The sequence below is a fragment of the Brachionichthys hirsutus genome, chromosome 5 (assembly GCF_040956055.1).
Source record: "Brachionichthys hirsutus isolate HB-005 chromosome 5, CSIRO-AGI_Bhir_v1, whole genome shotgun sequence".
NCBI classification, from domain to species: domain Eukaryota; kingdom Metazoa; phylum Chordata; class Actinopteri; order Lophiiformes; family Brachionichthyidae; genus Brachionichthys; species Brachionichthys hirsutus.
Window position 1 is genome coordinate 3685638 of NC_090901.1, and position 24435 is coordinate 3710072.

At 42.7% G+C, this 24435-nt stretch overlaps 1 protein-coding gene across 1 annotated transcript in view; it reads right to left on the reverse strand.

Annotated features, from left to right (window-relative positions):
- Positions 1-2158: 2158 nt before the first annotated feature.
- Positions 2159-24435, reverse strand: part of LOC137894434 (novel FERM domain containing protein) — a 28065-nt gene continuing 5788 nt past the window's right edge. The window contains exons 2-14 of the mRNA XM_068739912.1: positions 10721-10825; positions 10039-10081; positions 9607-9685; positions 9133-9230; positions 8466-8589; positions 7760-7847; positions 7505-7593; positions 6888-6951; positions 6695-6786; positions 5806-5880; positions 4985-5053; positions 4702-4808; positions 2159-2739 (exon numbers count right to left, since the gene is read on the reverse strand). Of these exons, the coding sequence (XP_068596013.1) occupies positions 2159-2739; positions 4702-4808; positions 4985-5053; positions 5806-5880; positions 6695-6786; positions 6888-6951; positions 7505-7593; positions 7760-7847; positions 8466-8589; positions 9133-9230; positions 9607-9685; positions 10039-10081; positions 10721-10825 (1614 nt within the window). The remainder of the gene's footprint in view (positions 2740-4701; positions 4809-4984; positions 5054-5805; positions 5881-6694; positions 6787-6887; positions 6952-7504; positions 7594-7759; positions 7848-8465; positions 8590-9132; positions 9231-9606; positions 9686-10038; positions 10082-10720; positions 10826-24435) is intronic.

Sequence of the window (24435 nt, forward strand, 5' to 3'; positions counted from 1 at the left end):
CGTTGATTCTAACCAACGATTATTGCTCCTTGAATGACGCTGCCTTGTTTCCTTGATTCTTTATGGTTGCCTGTTCAGAGGCCGCTGTAGCTACATCGTGCTGATAGATCAAAAATGCCTTTTCAGGCTGACCTTTAAAACGTGTCTAACTTCCTTATGTCAGCAAGATAGTAGTAAATATGACACATGACTGCACAGGGGGGATAAAAACAAACTCAACCCACCAATCGCTCTTGTGCTTTGTCTTTGTATGTCTGTCTGAGTAAAAAAAAACAATATGTCGGGTAGCTTTCCCACCAATAGAGCGCTAAGGATTTCATATACCCTCCAGCATTGTGTTGGAAAATGTCTGTGCTGTCCCCTCATGATACAAAAAAAATGATTTTCCCTAGAGTCCAGTTGGGAGCAGAAGAGTCCTGCGCCTGACCGCCAAATCGAAGCCCAGAAATTATTCACCAACATTATTTTCTTTTGACTGGTTGTGAAATAAGTAAAGAAACTGAAGCATAATTCAGGAAAAAAAAAAGTTAGCTTCAGAAAATGTCAAAGAAATTAGTCTACTGTCAGTTAATGTTTCATTCTTTTGTGACAACATTTTTAATTTGGGGCTGATTAACCAACCAACAGATCAAAATTATTCATTTTACGATGAAAGAAAATGGGAAAATATCCAAATTGGAGAATCTGAAACCAGAAAATGTTGGCATTTTTCCTTGAAATATGAGGATTTATAAGTTATAAATTATTATTTCAGCTTCAGTATAATCCACACATTTGCAAAAGAATGTTAGTGCGGATATAGGTCCTGGATAACCGAAGAAGGCTTTAGTTTTTGGTCAGGCTCATTAGTCACCACTCCGATGGCTCCAAGTCAAATAAGATGTTCTCAAAGGTAAAAATGTGTTTTTGGATCAGTTGGTATTTGTAATGATATCTTGTTTAAGTTGTTTAAAATCGTCATTGTGCACTGAAGGCTGACTGACTGCCAACGTGATCAGTGCCAGTGGGTGTTTGTTTCCACATTTCTATAAATACTTCTGTCCTTACTTGAAACACAGTACTAAAAAAAAGGTATAGTTTAATTTTCAATAACAAAATAACATTTCAGTTCTGTTAAAATATACATGAAAAAAACATTTTGATATATTAGGAAAGAAGCTAAATTGTACAAAAAGTACATCATTATTTACTATATTCTATGATACATTAACCTAAGAACAAGGTTGATATGAAACAAAATAAATCATAAACTCTTCATACAAAGAAAATATTGAAATTCATTGAATTTCAAGTTGATGGAAAAAAGAAGCTAATTAAACAGAAGAAATGAGCACATTCAGAGTACTCGAATATTAAAACCATTGCATTCAGTCTAGCCTCTCATCTATTCATGCCAGCTTGTCATGAATATTTCTACCGCTGCATTTTTGATATTGGCTTCTATAAAATGTTATTAATTTTTTTAACCTGTTTACTTTGTACAGCAACATAACCTAAAGTGTAATAATCTCTCAAAACAATCCACTCAATTGAAGACTGCCAACATTTATGGGCATTGTCTCCAGTCCTTTCTCCATTTCATCAACCTTCACTGTGGTCTTCTCTCTGGGTTTCCTATTGGGATCAATCTGGGATGAATTAATGTCACCTATACTCGACAGCATCATCGTCTAACATAACTTACTTCCATCTTAAAATCAACAACTCATCAACATCCTCGGTTATCGTTTGCATCTTTTCTTCATGTCTGATGTCTACGATCAATAAATAATAAATGAGGGCAACATTCATCCATTGCAACAATTCCTGTTCCTGTAAATGGAACTGCTCAAACATCTTCAGTTCTTTAGTTTCTGTTTCATTTTTTTTCTTCTTTGTGTTATTTAAAAAAATAAAATACCTGAAATGAGGAAAAAGTGTAGAAGAAAAAAATTCCATAAAAGGTCTTCTGTCTTTGAAGAAAAAATAAAAAGAAAGAAAGAAAAATGTGGAGTTGTGGGGGGGGGGGGGGGGGTTTGACTCAAAATGAGGAGGGTTACAGAGATCCGGGCCTGGTGTTACTAGGACTGGTCCGATCTGTGGTCCGAGGCTGTCCTCCATCATCCGGAGTCTTAACGTCTTCCCAGACCCCCCAAACGGGATTAGGAACTCTACGACCTCACTCTGACTTGTTAATGAACAGCCCGCCCACCCAGCGGAGCTGGCAGGCAAACCACCGCCTGAGGGGACAAAAGTACTCATAATGGAACTGCTCAAACTCGGGGGTCTGGCGGATATCACGTAGAAATGCAATGTCAAGGTCTGACTCGGTGAGGATGATGAGGAGGAGGAGCAAGACAAAGAGAAGTCCAATGGTCACAAGGAGCAAACGGAGGACACTTAAGACAAATTTATTCACCTGTTCCACCTCGCTGAGCGCCGAGTCCCCCCCAGCAGATCTACTATCCGCACCAAAATCCCCACTTTCCCCGTGATTGGGGGTACCGGCCTCAGACTCCTTCTCCTCCTCAATGCTGCAGGGCGCCCCGTTGATCTGGCGTGAGACGGCCAGCTCTAAGTTGTGCTCGGCCACCGGGGTGGGCAGGACGCTGTCGGACGGGCTGTAGGCCTCATCCGAGATCACCGCAGTCCTCTCACTGGCATCGGTGACCTGGCTCCGGGACCGGGGCATGAAGGATTCCCCGTGGGACACGGAACGCACCGGCGTAGAATGGGCGCTGTCACGCAGCGACTCCAGACCTGGTGGAGTGGTTCAGAGAGGAAGAGGAGGGGAACAGACGGGAAGAGAAATATACATTACACACGCTTTAAAGCACGACCGTCACATGACAGGCCATGGCCACTCGTACCATGTGCTGGAGCTGCTTTCACAAAGAAGCGTCTATATTAATTGTTTTATAAGCATCTATAAAAATTCAGGCTGAATGTGTTAGAATAAATTAGCCTTGATTTATGAAGAATAAAACAGATTTCACCTGATTGTTTTGTCATGGAGCTAATTTTTTAAAAATAATGATGTATTTGAGTTCATGTGCACACATTGCACTTTAATTTAACCTTTATTTAACCAGGTAAGTTAATTGAGAACTAATTATCATTTGCAATAACGACTTGGAAATGCCCCAAGTCAGATTTGAACCTGCGACCTTTTGTTGCAACAGCGCTAGCCACTGTGCCACCATGCCCTATTGTGATATTGATGCATAAGCAATAAGCTGAGCAGTCTTAATAAAGATGATTATACATTTTTTTTTTTTAACTATTGACCTCAAACACAAATGCAAAGCAAGCAACAATTACACGTTCACGTTTTTGTGAAAACAATGCTCAGACATTCTGTAACAAAGAAGTTTAAAATCTTTAGGGGAAGAAAAATGAAAATATTTATGGCTAAATCACAAGAAAGAGTTTTCATTACGGTAATTGTAAAATTCCATTTCGGCTAAGCACGCCACGGGCTCACTACTTTGTATGTCTGTGAAAATGAGATGAGGGTTGAGCGCTTTGCTGACGAGAACACATTCCCCAAAGTGTCACAGCAGCAACATTACACCCTCATATAAACAGAGGAGACCTTAAAAAAAGACCTGCCTATGCTCATCCTTCCATCAATCAGGTAGCAAACATGAAGAGACCTGACTGATATAGAGAAACATGCATTAACAGGAATACTGAGCCCTCCATTCCAAATCCACTCAGCAAAAGAAGAAAACCAAAACATGCCTGTCCGTTTCCTGAAAACTCCAGGATGCGCCCAGTGCAAAGAGACGGCTCTATAAGAAACACACACACCCATGGATGACTCTGCAACGACTCTACCTGGAGGGGTGCTCGGCTGGATGCCGGGCAGTGGTGTACCAGCAAGAGGGGTGGCGCTGGCAGGCTCCTGCTGCCCCATCAGGGAAGGGTAGAGGGGCAGGACGCCCAGGGCCTTGCCCAGCATACGAGGGCCCAGGCTGAGCACACGGACCTTCACATCCCGGTAGCAGTGGTTGATCATTCGCAGGTGGACATTCACCCGGGTGGTGATACGGATTAGACACTTCACCATGGCTACAGCATGCACGTATACCCCGTCCTAATAATCCCTGGGGGGTGGGGGGGGGGTCTGCCTTAGCTGTAGTTTGCGGAGAGGTAAAACGGTGTGTCTCTACAATCACCAGCACTGGCCTAGCCTGGTTTGGCCCCACCCATGCCATTGGCATACATGGAGCAGAAAATCCACCGCTATTTTCAGCTGGGGTATTAATACTTCTGTAAGACACCCAGTCAGCACACACCGAGGCAGGACGCGCCGATGGCTCGCTAGAGGCCGCAGAAAGCCACAGAAAGCCATCCTCGATATAAACCTGCTTCTGTACCGAGTCCACGGCGGGGGGGGGCGAGCAGGTGGCCTGATGAAGTGAGCGCCACCACCGGCAAAAACACAGACAAAGCACACACCGAAGCAAGTCGAGCCAGCTGACTGACACACACACCTGCTGAAGGCCCCCCCCCCCAACAGCGCTCTCAGCATGCACTGGGCCAAATGTCTCTGGTTACAGCCAGTTGTGTGTGTGTGTGTGTGTGTGCGTGCGTGTGTGTGTGTGTGTGTGTGTGTGTGTGTGTGTGTGTGTGTGTGCGTGTGTGTTTCAGTGGGATCATAACTGCACCCTGAATGAATAAAAAAACAGCATAATCGTGTTCACGCTCAGTCCTCACCCTCCATGATGGATATGTGCACGGCCCTCCGACGGGTTCGGGGGACGCTGCTGAGGCGGGGTCCGTGGGTGATGGATGGACAGCTTCTGCTGGGCACCAGGCCAGCCCTGAGCAGACAAACGTTAGACACGCAGACGTCACTGCACAGAGAAGCAGCTACGAGCGGCGAGTCGCTCTGCAGCCGGCAGGTGCTGCTGATATCAGCGACATCCACAGCAGACTGGTGGGAGGAAAGGGAACGGAAGCCTTGACGACGGGCCATCCGAGTTTATTACAACCCTACCTGTGTATTTCTGGAGGTTCACGTTTGATTTTGGCACTCTGCTCCATCACCTCTTTTGCCACACGTCCACTGTTACAAAGCACAGAGACGATGATCAGCGTGAGTTTCTCGCACAAAGACGCACAAGCAGCTACTCTAGTCTCACTCGAAGCCGTGAAAGCCACGCATGAATCATGAAATCATGATTGAATTAACCAGGTTTACCTGATTAACATGGTGGATTTAACTCCAGCCTTCATATCTCAATATCATAAGAATATTTAATGTAAGAATATTTTCCATTCTTTTAACTAATTAAGAGCTATTCTAATTATTATTATTATTTCTTTGTGGTTTAACAGCCCTGGTTTTGAGATATCCATATTTTCCAGCACCGCATTCAGGGAAATTAAGGCATGCAAAATAGTTCCAATGAAACAACAAATTTGAGTTGTTTCAAAGTAAAAGATTGGTGGATGCTGAGCACCAGAAGCGAAATTCCACTCTCCCATATTGAAAAAAGATCAGAAGATAGATGCTGATCTATTTCTAGAATTTGGACAAAATGCTCCTTGAATAAAGGACGACATTTCGGCCACACTGACGGTTTACAGCTGACACAAGGTGATCCTGTCCCCTCCACTTTGCCCTCTGTCTGAGGTGTCAGTATTGTCCTCAGAGTATCGGTACTCTGACGTTACAGCACAGAGAGTCATAAAGCCCCGTCTTCAGGGAACTCTTTGCTCCCAGCTGGATTTGTCGGGTTTATTTTTATAATTTTTTTGCAGTGTCCTCCCTTCCCTGCCATCAGTCATACTGACATTAAATGAAATGCACTCTACCTGTAACGGAAACGGCTGCCCTTGAAGAACAGGTTGCTGCTGGACACGGTGCGAACCTGGCTTGACTTCTCTAGCCTGAAAAATCAAGAGTGAAATAAAGTGAAGAGCAATTTCCCTCTCATCGCCATGGGAACGCGCTCTGCTATGATCGGACTGCTGAAGTGGGGCGGTATTTGGTCTTTGCTCTGCACGCGGTGGAACAAAGCAGAAACTAGGATTAGAAGCATTGATATTGAATAACGCGTTCCCATCGGCACTGCATCCTAGCCACGGCTCCATGCAGTATTCAATATGTTTAGATTGCCATAGTAAGTGAGACATTATTGGATCTGTGTGCTTCTCTGACAGAGAATGAGAATCTTATTTTCCGAGATTAGGATTTCAATAAATGGGAGGCTAATAAAATATTATCTACCACTGCAGGGAGCGATCAAAAGGTCTCATATTAACGCCATCACTGCTCTGGCCTTTCTATGGCCTCTCTGTCTCTCTCTCCCTCTCCGTCTGCTAACACCTCACCCTTCATCACCTGAACCAGCAGCACAAATCGGGCCGCCTCCGGGCCTCTGAGCTCACTGGCTGCTTGTTTTGCAATTTTTCCTTTTAATCACCTTCCCTGAGCAGAAAGGACTCGCGCTATTATTCATGGCTGAGACAGGGGTGGCCATATCTCATAGGAGGGTGCTGAAGTGCTTGTGGTCTCGTGCCAGTGCACGCTCCTTCACTAAAGGTCAGAGGCATTGTTTTCCTGCTGATTAACAGCTCAGAGGAAAAGGCTTTTAAGGACAGCGTGATGGTGGCCAGGGCTTCAGCGCGCAAAGATACGGAGCAGGTAACGCCATCATGGTGTTGGGTTTAAGGGGGAATAAAAACACTGAAATGGACTCACTTATAGAAAGCTTGGTGCTCCACTCCACACTTCCAAAGGTGCTTGCAGGCCTCGGGCGTTGGTGCAAAATACGTCAAGATGATCTTTTCGTCCTGCCACGTAAAAACATTAGAAAACGTGCAGGACAAATATAACAAACTGAGAGGCACCACAGCACGGGTTCACGCCCACATCCAGCAATTCATGCGCCCACCTCTCTCTGACTTGCATATACGTGGAACGTCTTGCCTTCAAATTTCAGTTTCGTCACCTCATTCCTGTCCGCGAGAGAGAGCACAGCGATAGTCACAGATGCAGTGAGCCCAAACAGAAAGCCACAGCTTCTTGAAATATTCACGAGAAAACACTCTGAGATCAAGAAAGCGGCCAGTGAGATTAAAGTTTATGCTGCCAAAACAAATGAGACATTAAATTTCCTGCAGACATGAAGAATGGAGTGAAACCTGAGCGCTGCTGAATGCAAACTATACCGGAATAAGTGCTGCCAACAAATCAAATCTCGATCAGTGTGACAGGAAAGCCCCTTTTTTATTTTTAGCAAGTGTTACAGTGATTACATTCTGCATAAGTTTTCAATTTATCAATAAAGAATTTTGCTGTGTTCAAATGAGTAGCAGAGACTACTGGTTTCAAACTAGCGTCCTCATGTGTAGCTGGAATAATGATCCATCTGTGCAGATGCTAGCTGCTGGTCCTGTTCACAGGTGGAGGGCGGGACAGCGAGGCCTGCAGTAACGTTTTTATTGTATTTACATTCTGCAAGCGATCGCTAAGTGCGCAGTCTTTGGCAATGTTGTATGTTCGGCTCACCATCTGAGAAAATGGATTCTTCTGTTTCCTTGAAGCACCACAAAACCAAACGGCGTGAAAGCGAGGAAAGCGGGATTCCCAGACACATCCTGAGAGGCAAGAGAAAACACAATTTAGACCTTAATCAGATACGCATCTCACCCTGTGCCGTGTCTTCCAAGAGGTTGTTGAAATATTTAAAGATGGACAGAAGGGATTTATTAAAATGTTTTCAATCTACAAATACCACGGTGTGCTTTAAGAAAAAAAAAAAACCTTGCATGGATGCGGATCAACACCATATGTCTCCAGCATCTGGGCTTTCTGCAGGAAATTTCGCTCTGATGTTTCAGGTGTCTGTCCGCTGGGGGGGGAGAGCAACGAAACACAAAGCATCTGTGTCAGTTCACCTTGAGCATGAAACATGCAACATTAAATAAAGTTAGAGGAGGAAATAAGCTATACTATATTTAAATAGAATTAATTGTTGATCGTGGATTCATTGTAGAGAACTATTTACTTGGTGGTGAAAAATATTGGAACCACTAGAGGGCAGCAGAGCTTCATGCTTTTTGTCCCTACAGCTTCAACTGGACTTCATTGATGCTTCTATCATGTTTCACCTAATTCATCTCACAAACATTTTGTAATTTTGCAAACTGGAATGCCTTTTTTTTTTTAAATCAGTTTGTGTGTTCATCTGAAGCTGGGGTTGAGACCCACGGCTAATGGTCATAATGAAAGCCAAGGTAAGAGCTGAGAGCAATCCGAGTTATCTGAGACGGTAAGGGAGGAGAGTGCTTTTTCTCCACTATCTGGACAAGCCAGAACAGAGAAACGGTGCCTCATTGCTGCAGTCAGTCACATAAATATCAAACAAGGTTCTGTGTTTGTTCAACATGCATGAAACCAACATCTGCAGCTATGTGGAAACAGACAAGAGGCAGATAATGAAGGTACAGTACTTTATTTTGGCTCTTACATCATTTCTGCCTTGTGTATGTCTGCAATTCGCCGCTCCAGCTTCTCTGAATGTTTAGGGAAGAACTGGAATTTGGAACTGTAACCTTCAGGATGCTTCCCAGGGTCGTAATCACCAATCTCAGCTGGAGGATGGACCAGAAAATGAATGAAATGTTAAACATATTCGCAAACCTTTGGAGCAAATTCAAGCTAAAATACTGAGCCACTGGAAGCTGCACACGTCGAGGATTATTAGCCGTCATGCTGCACTGCACTTCCTCGGGTGACCCTGATGCTGATTCCTCTCTGCAAGGAGAAGCTGACCAGGCAGCCCATCTTTAATGCATCAGCGTCTCCTCCAGAGATAAAGCCTCTCCTCATGCGCTGTGCTTTCTGTGACTTAACCATGAGCCTGTGTCTCGTGTGTTCTGCTGTGTTGTGAAAGTGTTCCAGAAAATGCCAAGAAACAAATTCAAAATCTTTATAATTGTGCACAATTCCCCATCTAATTAATGCGTGTTACACCTACAATTTCACGTGTGAATAGAAACAGCTAATTCAGCTCATTTGCACATACGCATGTGTTACTCATTAGAGTTGTGAAATGCAGGAGACGGTGAAACGGAGGTCGTGAACACAGCAGCAGAGTGCGGTGTAAGTCGTGTCCATCTGTCACCTTCCATTACCTTGAAGGATGTGGGCAGCCAGAACGGCCGCATCCGAGGTTTTACACAGGAGCCGGCCGTGGTAGAGGTCTCTCTTAATTTGCAGGAAGACAAGATATCTACAAAAAAAATGGACAAAGCACCGGATTATTAATGACAGTCACAAGAAGCCCAAATCCCTCACTGAGTTCTATTTCTCCATGAAAGGATGAAAACAATAATAAGGCGGCCCACAGTGGTAAAACTAAAAGGCTGGTTAATTCATGTTCCTTATGGCTGTGAATATTTATTTTTGATTTACCGGTAGCTGAAATGAAGGTTTAGTTTTTGGGGTAAAACAGGACAGGAAGCGTGTCGAGTGTAGAGCACAGATTTCCAAGCGCTTGCCAAAAGACGGCAGCCTCTCTGTTAAATATTAACTTCTATTCCCGTTTGTTTGAGATGAACAAACCTTATCTACTCATAGGAGGAGAAAGCATCAAGTGGAGTTCTCACCGGGTGATTTCCTCCTTCAGAACAGCAGGCTCTGGCGGGTAGAACTTCACTCTCAGACACATAGTGAACGGAGGCTGAGCTGAAAACACACAACGTCTAAGAACTGGACTCCCTAATCAATCAATCAATCAATGGGACATTATGGCAGCAAAGGGTCCTCTACCATTACCTTCTATGCATGTTTTCCTCCTTCAGTTTTTCATTCATTCACATTCTAACAAACAAACATGTTACACAGTGGCACTATTCATTACTGGATGTTAACTGACCTAATTTATGCACAATCTATTGTGTTGCATTCACAAATTTGAAAAGAAATGATGTTTTATTTATCTTTAATGCATTCTTAACATTTGGCCACACACACACACACACGTTCATCTTGTCACATGTAAGCTTCAAAAATCCGAAATGAAACTCAAAATTACTTACCTTTCATTTGCTTTGCAATTGATTTTGTCAAATCCAACCAGTGCTGCATTGGGAAAAAAGCAAATAACACAAAACAGACTATTAAATACTACAAAAAGCAGCCTCTGTGCTCAATCTGGAACGCGCTCTCAAATCTGAGGCATTTATAAATTAGACACCATTGTGATTTTTTTTTACACACAAATACATGTGCATGAAGTCATTCTGAGTTCACATATTGACCTTTACTTCTAAAATATTAGACGTATTATAACGTAATATTATAACGTTCTGACAGTTAATGGAATATTTCCACATTTTTGTTAGCTGTGCTAAGATCATAATATATAGGGATAAATAGCTGGAATAATTCTGCCCTCTAAAGGTGAGACACTTAACATGCTGCATCTCTATGTTTAATCCGGATACAGAAACTGGATGTGGCTTAAATCTCAGGCTAGGTTTGACTGCCACTGAACTCCAACTCCTCAGTAAACGTACAGGCATGAATATCCTGTTCCTCAAGAAAGAAAAATCCAATGTACAGTTCATATGGAAAAAAATATCCCTGCATCTCAGCTTGCTATGAAGTTTGTTTATTGTAGAACACGGCTCTGCATGGTACAATGTAATTCTGAATGGATTTGATTGTAAATACATCTAATATTGCAAAAAATGTACACAAGAGTACACAAACAATTACCCGCTGCTTGTCTGGATCCACATATCTGATGCCAAAATAGTCTTTCTCCAGCAAGTTAAGGTGGTGAGAGATGAGATCGAACAGATATTGTCCCTTTGCATCCCGCTATAAAAGAAGAGAAAAACAAAAATTCAACAAACATGCCCACGAGAACAAAATACCAAGTCAAAAAAACAAAAACGAGAAGCCACTGTCCTGAGTTCAAACAGAAGAAATCAAGATTGCGAGCAAAATGTGATTCAGATTTGTTTAAACCCTGCCAGAGATTTCATCCAATATTAACAGACAGCCAGAGTCATCTGAAGTGTTTGGAATAAATCCCCGTGCACATCGAAAAGAGGAGCTCAGCAGAGGATGGATGAATTATGCAGCGGGTTTTGCTGCGTTTTTCTCCCTTTACAGAAACATCTGAGTCGACAGGAGCACCGAGACAGGATTGGATGTCCTCCCGCGTGTTAAATACTTATCCGATGCCTTCCTCCCTGTTCAGGACGCTGTGTGCATTAACGCTGCTGAGACCCGTGGCTCACACTAGAAGACTCAAAGCAGAGCGAGTTTCTTCTCGAGCAGCAGCATACAAATAAAATAATACAATTCACCCAAACTCTCATTGTTTCGCTCTTTGTATAAATATAAATAAATCAATCACATAATACAACTTGCACAAAATGCTACTGCTGGGATTGTAAGCGAGAGCAGAAAGTTTCATCATATTACCCCAGATTTATTTTATTACGTTGGTGGAGAGTCTAGATCTGGCTTCCAGTTCCTATTTTTAATATATTACACAGACTTGCACCATCCTACTCATCACATGCACTCCTCATAGGGCTCGACAATCACATTGTTTTCTGGCTATTCCAAAAAGAAATAAGATATCAGTAGGTGGCAGAGCTTTCTCTTACCAGGCTCACCTAATGCAAATCTTAGAGACTAACTTTGAAGACTTAAAACCTAGAATACCTGCCAGTATCATTTTTTCCAACAAAAAGCGCATTATATCAGAAGCAATAAAAAATAACATTCTGACAGGTTGTGACAATAAATGCTTGATTTGATTACCGGTATTAATGCCGTTTAGCAATCTTTAGCAAATTTCTCTATGATCTGAACGGTCATCTTTTTTTTTTTTTTACTACAAATGTCAAATTGATTTCTAAGAAAAACATATTTCCATTGCTCAAACTAATGCATTAAAATTAATACCGAGCTGTGTTGTCGTCCAGATTGAAATCGGTTTGCAGTGTGAAGGTTAAAGCCTCAATGACAGAAGGTCAGCAGGGGACAGGTTCGGATAGCTGCACCAGCGTCTCACTCCCTCACCTCTCCTCTCATTTACCCAACAAGTCGAAGTGTTCCGAGCAGCGCTCTTCTCCGTGTCATTACTCAGGCTGCAGATAAAAGGCACTTCATTAGAACAAATGGCTGTCAGTGCTGAGCTCGTCCCTTAACCGATGTGGCCAAACTGGACTCCTGAATGAAGCTGACCTTTCTGCAGAGACAGCGAGGCTTCATGGGCGCTCAGCCCTGTCACTTGGAGATTATTCGCTCACTGTAGCATCCAGCAACCATTTGGACATGCTTCCTAATGCATTTTGAAGGATCTCACATGCTTACATAAAATAAATTGTGTTGATTGTGCAATACACAATTAAAGAAGCAACTTCTACATCTTGATTTATTCTGGTTGATTTAAATGTAAATGAGCCTGTCAATCTGGAATAATCTAAATTAAATTAATCCAGATTCAGGTTGTGTGCATTTAGGGGAAAAGTACCATAAAATAGAAATTAATTAACTTGATTAAAAATCTTCTTGATTGTCTGAAACATGCTTTTTCCAGGTTGAACTTATTTAAAGAGAACCCTGCAGTGACGAGCAACAGGAAGCCACAGAGCCACCGGCATACTAAAAACAGTTGTGTGTGAAGAGGACGCAGCCAGAAAAGACATCTGCTCTTTTGTTGAGGGCCCCCCCTCCCCTTTCACCATTGTTCCCTCTCTGGCCCACATCGTGCAGGGCTGCATTATTCCCCTGTGTGTCTCTTTAATTATAAGATTGAGGTGATTGCAAGAGGGAAAGGAAGTTCTGAAATTTCGTATTAACACTAATTAAATTTTTCCCTCACCTAGATTGGCATCTTAATATAGACCTACAGGAGACGCATTGGTTTTGAAGAGGTTCTAATACGACCAGGTGACCGTGTGTGTCCCTGATAAACTGATGTTGAACACTGTGGTTCCCTAAAAGATGCATCTCACATCTCACACAAGGACTTGATGAGTCTCCGTTGATTATCAGACATTTTTATGTCCAGCACGACATGTCCTTGTTGAAAAGCAACACAGTGGATATCTTACTTCCTAAAAGATACCCCCACTCTGAGTCTACAATGGACATGTTCCTTTCAGATTAATCATTAAAATGGTTTCCATGTCAGTGCAGGAGCACAGACCATTAATAAAAGATCGTATCACTTTATTGTGGCGAGGGAACCACTGAAGTGACCGTATGTGAGCAGCAGCGTAAAGCTAAAGGTACAGAGAACCTTTGCTTTCATAGACAGATTACTTTCTCTAATCCCAGGAGACTGAAAGATGACACTGATCAATGTGTTGTAGCAGCGTGATGAGTTAATGTGAAGAGTTCTCCATGGTCGTGAATCAAATTCTACAAACATTCTAATAATAATAAAATAGTATTAATAAAATACAACAATGGAAATAATATGGAATAATAATAAAAAAAAAACAGATTTGCAATCGCCATACAGTAATAGTTTCAGAATGCTGACCCATGAAAACATGGGTACTGTATATACAGCATATATATATATATATATATATATATATATACACACACACATATGCAGACACATAAATATGTGTTTGCAAAAAATAATGACACACAAAGTCTGGCCTCTTATTTCTCAAGGATGAAACATTTGACATTTCAAAACACTGCTTTAAATCTTAGCGCTGTAGACAATGGACGTAGTCACAGCCATAATAGCTGCATTCGTTCTCAAACAGGCAATATTTGCTAAGGGTGTGAAAACAAAAAAAGGTTTTGGTGTGGAAAAACTGAAAGTGCTTCTCATGTAACATCCTCTGACGCTGAGCCACAGCCAACGCAAAAAGATGATCATTTCTGAGAGCAAATTACTTAATCAATATTGACCTCACAAGAATACACTGGTCAGCAGGAGTGAAGGAAATTACAGCTGCAATCTGAAGTGATATGATAGAAATAGTGAGGTCAAACACTCAAATAGAGTGGTGCATCTGCCTCAGGTATGGAAATGATCGATCAGCATGCGCCAGTGCTCAATGGCTACTCTTAAATTAGGTCATCAGGTTATATGCAACTGTGGATGATTGAAAAAGACACAAAACATGCAACAGATACTGACATCAGGGCTCCATCCCTGCCCTGGTCGTGAAATGCCAAAGGGGCGAGACAAAGATTGACTTCACGACATCCGAGCAACGCCTCAAGGAATAATACAGCAAAAAGAGCAAAGGCACTGATCCTAAAATGATATACTGTACAGTGTATCATCATATACTGTACAGTATATATACTGCGCCTGGATATTTTTCCCTCTATCTTTTCTCAAAGCTGTGACAAATGCCTCCAGCACAGAATGAGAGTGCACAGTGTAAAGCTTAAGATTAGCATACGAATGTAACCGGGTGATTGGAGTTAATTGGGCAGGCAGGTGTGGGAGGGAGCACCTGTGGCCCATTTACCACTGATTGGGGGGGCGGCGTATATAGGTGCTTCCCCTCCCTCGTTCCAAGTCCTCATTTTGTGTTTTCCCCGTCTCGAAGGCAGGTTGGCCGTACAGACTGTCACTGCCGTGTCTCTTCTTTTCATTTGTTTTTAGAGTGTAAATAAATGTTTTGAATTCCTAATGCCGTGCTGGTCATCACTGTGAGTGGACCTGTGGGTGGGGAGACCCGCTAAAACGAGCTGGGAACCAAAGGAACAAATTAAATAGATCTTCAGGTTGAAAGTCCTGAAGTGGCGTTGTCGGCTTTGGCAACAATCGTTTGGCCCCATTTGCCCAACGCTACACAAACAATGCTTCATTTCCTGGCATTTGCGCAGCTCTGTGCAGCAGAGTAGTGACAGGCTGTCAGGAGCTGACTCAGCACCTCTAAAGCAGCTCTATCAGACCCTCGGATTCTGACGCCCTCTTAGCTTCTCCGTGATATAAGGCCTCTTCGTTTTTTTATCAATACTCAGCCGTTAATGTCTCTGAGTTTTAAGTGTGTGTGTGTGTTTTTTCCCACCCATTTCATGAATCCCATTAAGAATTTTAGACCTAGACCATTACAACAGAAACTGTTCTGAAAACTGGCAAATTATGATTTGTTAAAAGCTGCGCTCCATCCACTCTATAAATTGGTCTCATGCTGTAACTTCCATCATTCATCTCAAGCAGAGGCGTTTTGATTTTGTGAAACAATGACTCATGTCATTTTGCGCTGCTAGGGCAGCTGGAGCTTGAAAACTCCCCAGCCTGCCATCGCTAAAATATGCACGGACACCCACTGCACTCAATTGTTCCACAACACCACACAACTGTCTGCTTGGCATCATTATTAGGGATACTGTGCTAATAATGTGAGACCCTTTTGTACAGGGACACACACTCACCGTCCCCTACTGACTACACACTGATCAACTCTGGTTGCTTTCCTGCGTCGGAGCGTTTCATCTGCAGCCTCCTGATGATGCATAAAGAATAACGGTGCAGATAAATCACACTTTTTTGGCTGTTTTAAATATCTCATGCAAAGCAAAGGGGCGCCCTCCCTGGTGCCATTTCACCCTTTCCCATTCCAGAGGAAGATCACTTTCTAGTGGTGAAAGCAGCCATGAAAATGCAGAAAGCTGCCTGTGCACACAGGCGTGAACGGCCCACCACTGCCTCTGCATGCTAACGCTCTGATGGAGGCCCAGGGGAGATGCAAACTTCTTAATAAATGATTCAGAGCAGCAAGGGCATTTCCAAATAGTTAAGAGGTGGTCCAATGTCCTGCACTTTCCCAAGAGTTTTAATTATGTTGTACTGGATGTTCTGAAATTATTGAAGACATTACTAATATTTGACATTTTGATGCAAGTGATAACCCATAAATGAATTAATAAAAATTCCTACTTTCTATATGGAAGCAGGGGTTCTGTTTGATTTTTAAAAGCAAGTTTTAAAACACAATCCTGCCTCTTATTTTAATGGTCAATAGTTTGCATGAAGGAACATATCTGGGTTTAAACATGAAAGCCCTCTCTGAAGTCTTGTACTATTGGGCAGCACTGAGGTGAGATAACCTTCACAAGTCAATGTCAGGCTCCACTATACGGGGAGAAAATTACGAAACAATCTCACTGGTCACGCGCAAATGTACGCTCTACTGGGAAACGGCGTCCTTTCAGCACCACCGAGCTTTAGCACTGAGCTATCCTTGAACAGTACAAGAGGACACTGCAGCAACTCCTAAGAGGCCACACTATTGCTGAGAGCTTAGCATAATGTTAATGCTTAAGCCAGCATGCACTAGGTGTTAAAAATATGGAACAGAGTCCTTCAAACACCTTTTGTATGGTCTCATGGCAACACGAACCATTAATCCATGAACAGCACGCCTTACAAGCTTCTGGAAATCCCAATCTTACTCTGCAACTCTCTTTGCCCTATGAATGAATGTGACTTTTTTGCAGCGCATACTCAGTGTAAAGATAACACTCACTCCTTATAAGTAACAGAGTCTCAAATTCATCGTCAGCTTTCTCCCACACAGCTTATATAAGGTATTGATATGACTGTACCAGGCTTCAAATAGAAAAAAATAAAATATTTCAATCTTGTCAAAGAAGAACTGCTGGACTCAAAACTATTGCTTTAAGCGCAGAAATGGCAGCAGAAGAAGTTCAAGAAAAGTTACCAAGTCCCAATCAAACAGATAAAAACCATTACCCATTTGATCGAGCAGCCATTTTCTTCATTCTCTTGCAAAGAAAAGCTTCTCTGATAACTTATAAAAAGGGTTCAAAGGATTTTTACTTCTTAGGCCAAGGCTTCTTGAACACCTTGACTCGTACAGACAGTGACTGAATGAGGCCAGAGGACTGAGGTTGCAGGTAGAAAGGAATGGAAGCCTGTTGACTGACGGAGCAGAGACATGACAGCACCCCAGAGGGCAGATGGTAGAACTGGTGCATGATGGTCCAGACTACCTCTGTCCGGACCTCTGCAGTCAAAAGAAATGGAATTCTGACCCGGGAGCCCTGTGTCTTAAAAGATCAGAACTCAGGTGAGTTCCAGAAAGCCACTCAATACAAGCAAAATACCTTAAGATGCCGCTGGGCGTTCGTTCTAGCAGAAAGATTTCTTTTGGGTGAAGGATATGGATGACTTATGCCCCTAACTTCAAAACTCTCCATGCAGACAATGATGCATTGTGACTGACACTTGAAGGGGTTCAACTAAACTCTCTTGACCTTTTGGAGATGGACAGAACCAAGCAGAAAATCCCAAAGCAGGATAAACCCGGCTGGTTCGGCATTGCACAAACCGGTAAAGCAAAGAAAAAGGCTGGGTGACTTCACAGTGAGCAGCCAAGAGGAACAGATTGCTTCTCCTCTGCATGATCACCGTAGGGCCGAGCCTGAAAGGGGCCTTTGTTTGCCCAGGGGGAAAGTTAGAATGGCAGGACTTGATTGCACAGGGTGGCATGCGGCCTGGTGTAACTGGCGTTGGGGACGGGGTGGGAGGCTGCACGTTTTACTGCAGGCCCCTTCCCACTGTGTTCCCAACCTCTACTCTGTCATGCAGCTCAGGGAGCAATGATGTCATCCAGCCCCACCGGCAATGGGCTGCTTCCCTGGTTCGTTTTGCTAAGAAATATAGTGTTTATTTCTAAGATTTATATAAAGCCTCCACTATCTCTGTTTATTTAATGTGCTGCGTGTGTAAAACGCTTCCCATGGTTAAATGAAAGCTATTTGCTGGGTCATACTTGGCATGGTGTGTGCACATGGATAAACATTTCCCTCAAATCTCAGTGGAAGACGGTCAGAAAACCAATTAAAGACTGCCATCAGCAGACAACTGCAATGTGAACCGAGGCAACTAATCGTTCTCCCCGTATACAATGTGACTTTGTATAAAAGCTGGTCTCCTTTGAAGCTGAAATGTTAACTTTCTATACCCCCCCCCACAGTAGGGAGCACTGAACTGAGTCTGATGTTCCACACTGGCGGTTTGGAAGAGAGAATCCATCACCTATAATAAAGTGCAGGATAGACTGCAGTGGTCCCAGAAGCAAAAGCTGCGTCTTAACAATATAATTACCTTTTCCCCACTGTTGTTGCTGCTGCTGCTGCTGCAGTCCAGAGGGATGAACCATTGTAAGGAGAAAATATCACAACTCAAAAGATAAGAACCTCCACATTCAGCAAAGGAAAGGTTTAGCGTCAAAGAAGGCCTACGTGAATTTAAGGTTCCAGGGTGATTCCGATTACCCACCATCCGAATGAAAAGGAGAATGACAGAAAGACGGGATTATCGGTAAGGAATGAAAGATTCATGGGCAAGAAGTTCTAATTACATTCTAATCTTTGTTTTGGAATAAATAAGGATGCATACACAATCAATACATTTTCATGAAATGAATTCAGAATTTATCCATGGGGCCATCCTCATGTGAAAGTTCAGGAGTCAGCCAAGAGCCGGAAACAATCGGAGGATGTGGGTCCATGGATAAAAGGACGGTTCAGTGGAAAATCAGTGAATGGCTGGCTGCTTTGACCAAAGGTTATTTGGCAATTAAAGGTTATCTAAAAGTGTCAGATTTGTCTATTGACAGCAGGGATTTTTGTCCCATGATCTTGGTTAATTAAAGTAATGCCATAACACCCTGTGGGGAGGTTTAACAAATTCCCACTGAGAACCACAACCTTGAGAAAAGTTCATGTTCAAAAAAATCATTTTGGAAAAAAGGATCTTCAGCAAACCACCAGCCAAGAGACCAAAATGCTGATCCCATTGCTACCGTGTAATTGTCCTTTTTTCTGATATGGGCCAATTTTAACCTCACCCAGATCATATCTTCTGCCGTACCAGGATTCAGTCCCACTCTCGTAGCCCTGAGCCCATTGGAGCAGTGCTGGATTAGCCCGATGCGCTCATCAATGTGCTGTACCCTTCAGGCACTGATCGGTGTACCGAAAACGAGTGGATTTTATTCTGCAGAGGGAAACAGATTTACCAGGAAAACCTGGATTAGGTCTCCACGGCTGCAACTGACCACATCTAATTATATGTACTTCAAGATTACAGGTTTCACACACATCTAAATCTCTGTGTAATCTCTGCGGTCTCATCTCCAAAAAGGAATTTACCGTCCGTTTTTCTACATAGTTGACACACTGAAGGATTTATGACGGCACTTAAATAATACTAAACTGCTGGTATGGGAATCTGCTGGGGTCCCTTTCCCTCACTGCATCCCCACAGTGACTCATCAGGCAATAACCTTGACAAATGACCTTCAACGCCCACATTCAGCATCGCAGCACTGACAAGACTGAGGGCATGTCAGCCTTCTTTTCAATCCATGTGCTCATAGTTACACGGGTCCCAAAACATTTCTTTAGTTATGATTCACATTCTAACATCCAATAGAGAATCAAACCTGCGGGTGGGGGCGCCATGGAAACATAATTTTTCCAGACTCAATAAAGTATTGGGAGCAATTTCACATCGAACACAGCTTGCTAATGTTTCGGCGGAGTCTTGTTGGAGACTTGTGTCCCATGTGAGGGCTGTGATATTTTGTTTCTTTATATTTGACTTAGCGTGAATAAGGAAAACTGTCAGGAGGAAAAACAAAACCTGGCAAATACTATCATGTACTGTATTGCTGCCGGAAATACAAAGTACCCGTTTGTACTGGGACAAAGATGCATTCTTTTGAACGCCTCAATATATCTTCATTTTGAGACTACTCTACTGTTTTGAGAATAAATAATCATTAGTGTGGGAATAAGGACGCCTTCCTTCTACCTTAAAACAGCAGCGCTACTAGAAATATGAAGCACGTGCTTTACGGACACCAACGTTATAAGCTCTAGATACACTTTCTGTGAAGCCTCTGAGACTAAGCAGCTTTAAATGGAAGGAATAGTTCAGCTTAGCTTTTCCACAGAGCGTTGAATTCATTAACATAATTGTCAACTTCATCTCCATCAGAAAGATTTTCTACAGCAGAACCCAAGATGATCGCTCCATGTTGGCAGATGAAGGGATTCATGTTGATGAGCTAAATCAGTGGGACCAGCTCATGAGAGACGCCACCCATGTTTCATTCAAATAAGTGAGAGCGCAGCATCACTTTTCTAGTACTGAAATGTCCCAATATTCTGGAAAACTAGAACTCATATATGTTCATCTGCAATTTACAGTTAATAATGGATTATAATCTGACATCTTGGCCATATCTTCAGATATCTCCACCCGTCGGTGCCGACTGCCAGCAGAGCCAGCAACACGAGTCTGCTCCCAACAGAGACGGGTAATGGGACGTCCTGAAGGGCACTCCTGGGGATTTCCATAAAGCACTGCTGCCATTCTTCAGCTAGCTATACCCACATTAATTATGGAAGCTACTGTATAAAACACTTTCACGAGAGCCCAAAGGAGATAGGCGTGAAAGAAGCGCGCTCAATAAAAGTACTGCAGCACTTCTTTGTTAGAGGAATCCGATCACGCTGAGAAGGTATAAGCAACAAAATGAAACGCGGACTAACCAGATATCCAGAAAGACAGAAATCTCTGTTGATAGGGGTAGCTATTCATATTTAAGGCTTTGTTGTGCAAGACAGCCAAAAATCATTGCTACTCACTTCTGTGCAAAACTTTCACACAGTGCAAAAAGGCCTCATTGACCACTGCCAGTGAAACAGTAAAGCTGTGTGCAATAAGTCCACCTGTCAGGTGAGAGTTTTTACCCTCGCTGGCCAGCGGAAGAAATATTTAGCTCGTCTTGTTTTAGAAAGTATGATTGTCAAAAAAGGGATTGAAAGCGAAAGAGGACCGTAAATATGACTTTGTTGAAATAAATTGCTTTTGACTTCAATTCAGATCCATTTTAATTGAGGTTTCATGTCTTCCTATTCCTGTTGTTTTATTTAAAAAAAAATTCAGACCTTAGTTAGATGTGAGTGATGATTATTCCTGTATGCCATAGTTTCCCTCTTATCAAAGTGTGTGTTTTATATTTTGTTTAGATTTTTGTAGCTGTTGATTGGATGTTTGGCAAGTCGCATTTTATTCGTAGCCATCATTGGATTGGCCTGAAAGATGGTAAGTGAAGCGTCTGTGTTTGCAATCACAATCTAACAAACACACACTATATGATTAAATCTTCCCATAGTGTGTGTGTGCAGAGCACTGACTGATCAGGCCAGGATAGTCACGGAATGGACTCGTGATTCATTAGCTCTGCATTGTCCCCGAGGCAGCCGGTGGGTGGAGGTGGTTGGGCCAACTCCTCTGTAGAATAAATTCTTTGTACCTGCACTAAGGAAAGAGTTGCACTAAAAATAGCTCAACACAAACTGGACCACAGCATTATCAGTGTCCCACCAGTCCACGGGATGCATTGATTAATTGATCTCTTTATTGATTGGACTAATCCAAACGTATTTGCAATCCAGCAGCTTTTCCCTCTCACTAAAAATGACAGAATGAATCTCATATTATAAAAGAACAACGTGTTCTTTTATTATGAAAGTAGAAAAAGAGAATACGGGAGAATTCAGTGCTGCCCTCTTAAAATGCTTTGCCTCTTGCATTGTGTGCAGTCAAACAGGCCTGAGGAGAGACATGAAGCTCCATTAACAAAAGCAGGATTCATCTGTATTAGCTGGGGGGGGGGGGCAAACTAAAAACTCAAACACTGCAATGCAACACTTGGGAGGGGGGGGAAAGAGTGGCGCCCAGGGTGGCGATAAGGGTGCTGGAGGAGGCGTCTATGTCAGTATTTTATACTTAGTGGCTTATTTCTATACTTGTTGCGTATCTATATGTTGAATGTTTACTTATATGTTGTTATTGTTTAGTAGATTGTAGATTGTTTATATGTTGTGTCATTATGTTAGGAGTATCTATATGTCTATCTATCACATGTTTGTATGTCGGGGCCGCACAGCACAATCATCATGGAGATGCAGCCAGTCCCTGCCTTATAACGTACCCCCCCAGACCCATCCAGACCCCTCCAGAGCCCTCCAGAGCCCTCTGGGGCAAACAATCATCCCCCCGTCAACATGACTGGAGCGTTGTGCTGCCACTGTGCAAACGGGGCCTTGATTATCTTCAGCGGCACCTGTCCCCCACCCTGGGGATAGTGGGGAGCTACATGAACACCATTTATTAACAGGGAAGGGGCAGTGTTAAAACAACCCCCCCCCCCCCCACACACACACTCACCACGATGCTGCCATATGGTAAACCTCTGCCCGTCTGCTCAGACAAAGACCCCAGAGCTGTGACTAAAGGCCTAAAGGCGTACATTATTTCCTGAGCGTCTCAGCTCACACGTATCGTGTTTTGTTACTTTTCAGTGACAAATTAGAAAACATAATAAACTGAGGGTGTTCATGCTAACACTTACAGCAGCGACCCCACTCATGGTGGATCTGGCCACGACTATGGTCCACAATAAAAAAAAAAACACTCAACACTCAATTCTATCGATCGTCATGACATTTTATTCTGACCTTGAAGATCCCCAGAGAATGAACTTTACTGAATTCAGCTATTCCCTGACCTTTTAGTGAAATGTTTTGACAACAATTAAACGACAGAGATATCCAAGATGCCCAGAGGACGGAATTATCCCGTGATATAGAGCTAGCCTCAAAGCTAATATTATTTTCACAAAATACTGGATTCAACAATGTTTTGGCTACAAATACCTGGACTGAACTTTTAATCTTTTTCTTATTGACCCTGCTGGCTTTGTGTGTGTGTGTGTGTGTCTTATTGGGAATGTCCATTGGCCAGCCTCTTTGTCTAGCTTGTGTTCATCTATCTCCTCTCCAGAGACACTCATCTCTTCTGACTGCTTGCTGACACACACACACACACACACAAAAGAAAAGGAGACTAATTGAATGCAGAAATAGCCATTAGTGTAAACTGCAGCCCCAAATACACGTGGAACAACAGAAGCCACAAAAGCATTTATTTAATTATACGATGTAACAAAACTCTGATTGATACAGCAAAGAAATACACACAAAGCCAAAACCACACAGTCTTGACAAATACATGCTTATTCTCACACAACCTCATCTGTGGGGCTGTCTGGAGAAGATTACATTTTTTTGCTGCCACAAAGCTGATGAAGACAGTTCCGGAAGTGAGAGCGAAACCATCAAAGGGTAAAGAAAAGATTTATCAAGAATAGAAGAAGAAATAATTTCCCCCTCTGACCAGATAGGGGGATTTCTGGAAATGCAGAGGTCAAGCTATTAATACACATATACTCATATAAGGGAAAATAAGATGCTACTCAGAGTAATTTACTCCGATAAATACAAGCCGGTGGGAAATTCATTTCAAGGTCTTTTGACTAAATACATTATATGTGACATCCACCCCACGGAAAGTCATGATTCCAGTCATATTAATATGCCATGAGTAATATGGCAGTCTTATAAACAAGCAGAGAGGAAAAAGATGCATGAAATAAATAAATCCAAAATTACTGCAAAAGAGACTTCAGTAAACCTTGGAATGAGCCTTGGATTTATCTTGGGATAATCCAAACTGTATAATGAGCTGTGATGAGTCATTCCTCCAAACAGAGTACTGTACAGTACACAATACTCCTAATGACGTGGAAAATATATATATTTTTTTAAGTTATAAATGACAGCAGCAAAACATCTATTTCACAGTGACTGCAGATACAGAGACAAAATCCCACAGAGCACGCTGAGCACCAGGTAGGTAAATCTGCTGAGACAAATAATGCTCGACACAATGAGGCATGGATGCAAGAAAAGTGAGAGGGAAGAAGGGGATGAAAGGCAATCACCAGCTCACAAAATCCCCACGGTGAGGCAATCTGCAGCAGAACTACAAGCCTGAAAGACACGAGAGGTGACCCGCGGAGCCGCGGAGCAGATCAGGGCGAGATCAGGCGAGAAAAACCAGCATGCAAAAACAGATCGCTTCAATTATACGGATTACTCTCTCTTCTTAATAATACTCCCTCATTAGATATCAAACTCAAGTGATGCAGTGTTGACCCAACATCAAATCATCCACTCTACCTCACTCTTCATCAGTATTACTCCCGTTGTCACCGCTCTGTTGGCCGGTTGGCCGACAGAGGAGCGACAGGGTTTTACGTCTGTTTTCAACTAAGAGGCGATGACACCCGCATTATTATTAATCTCCATCACAAAGCAGCCTTTATTCTGGTAAGCATGACCATGCACTGTTCACAAGTAAAAGAGAGACCAAACGTATGCGTGGCTCCTTTTATTTCTGAATGTGGGAAGACGATCTGAAGAGGAAACCAAGTGCAGCAGAATGCAACGGATGGATTCTGTTACGCGGCAAAAAGGTTAGAGGCCCAAAGACAAACACAAGGACAAAACGTCTGCATTAAAAGAGTGAGACAGACAGG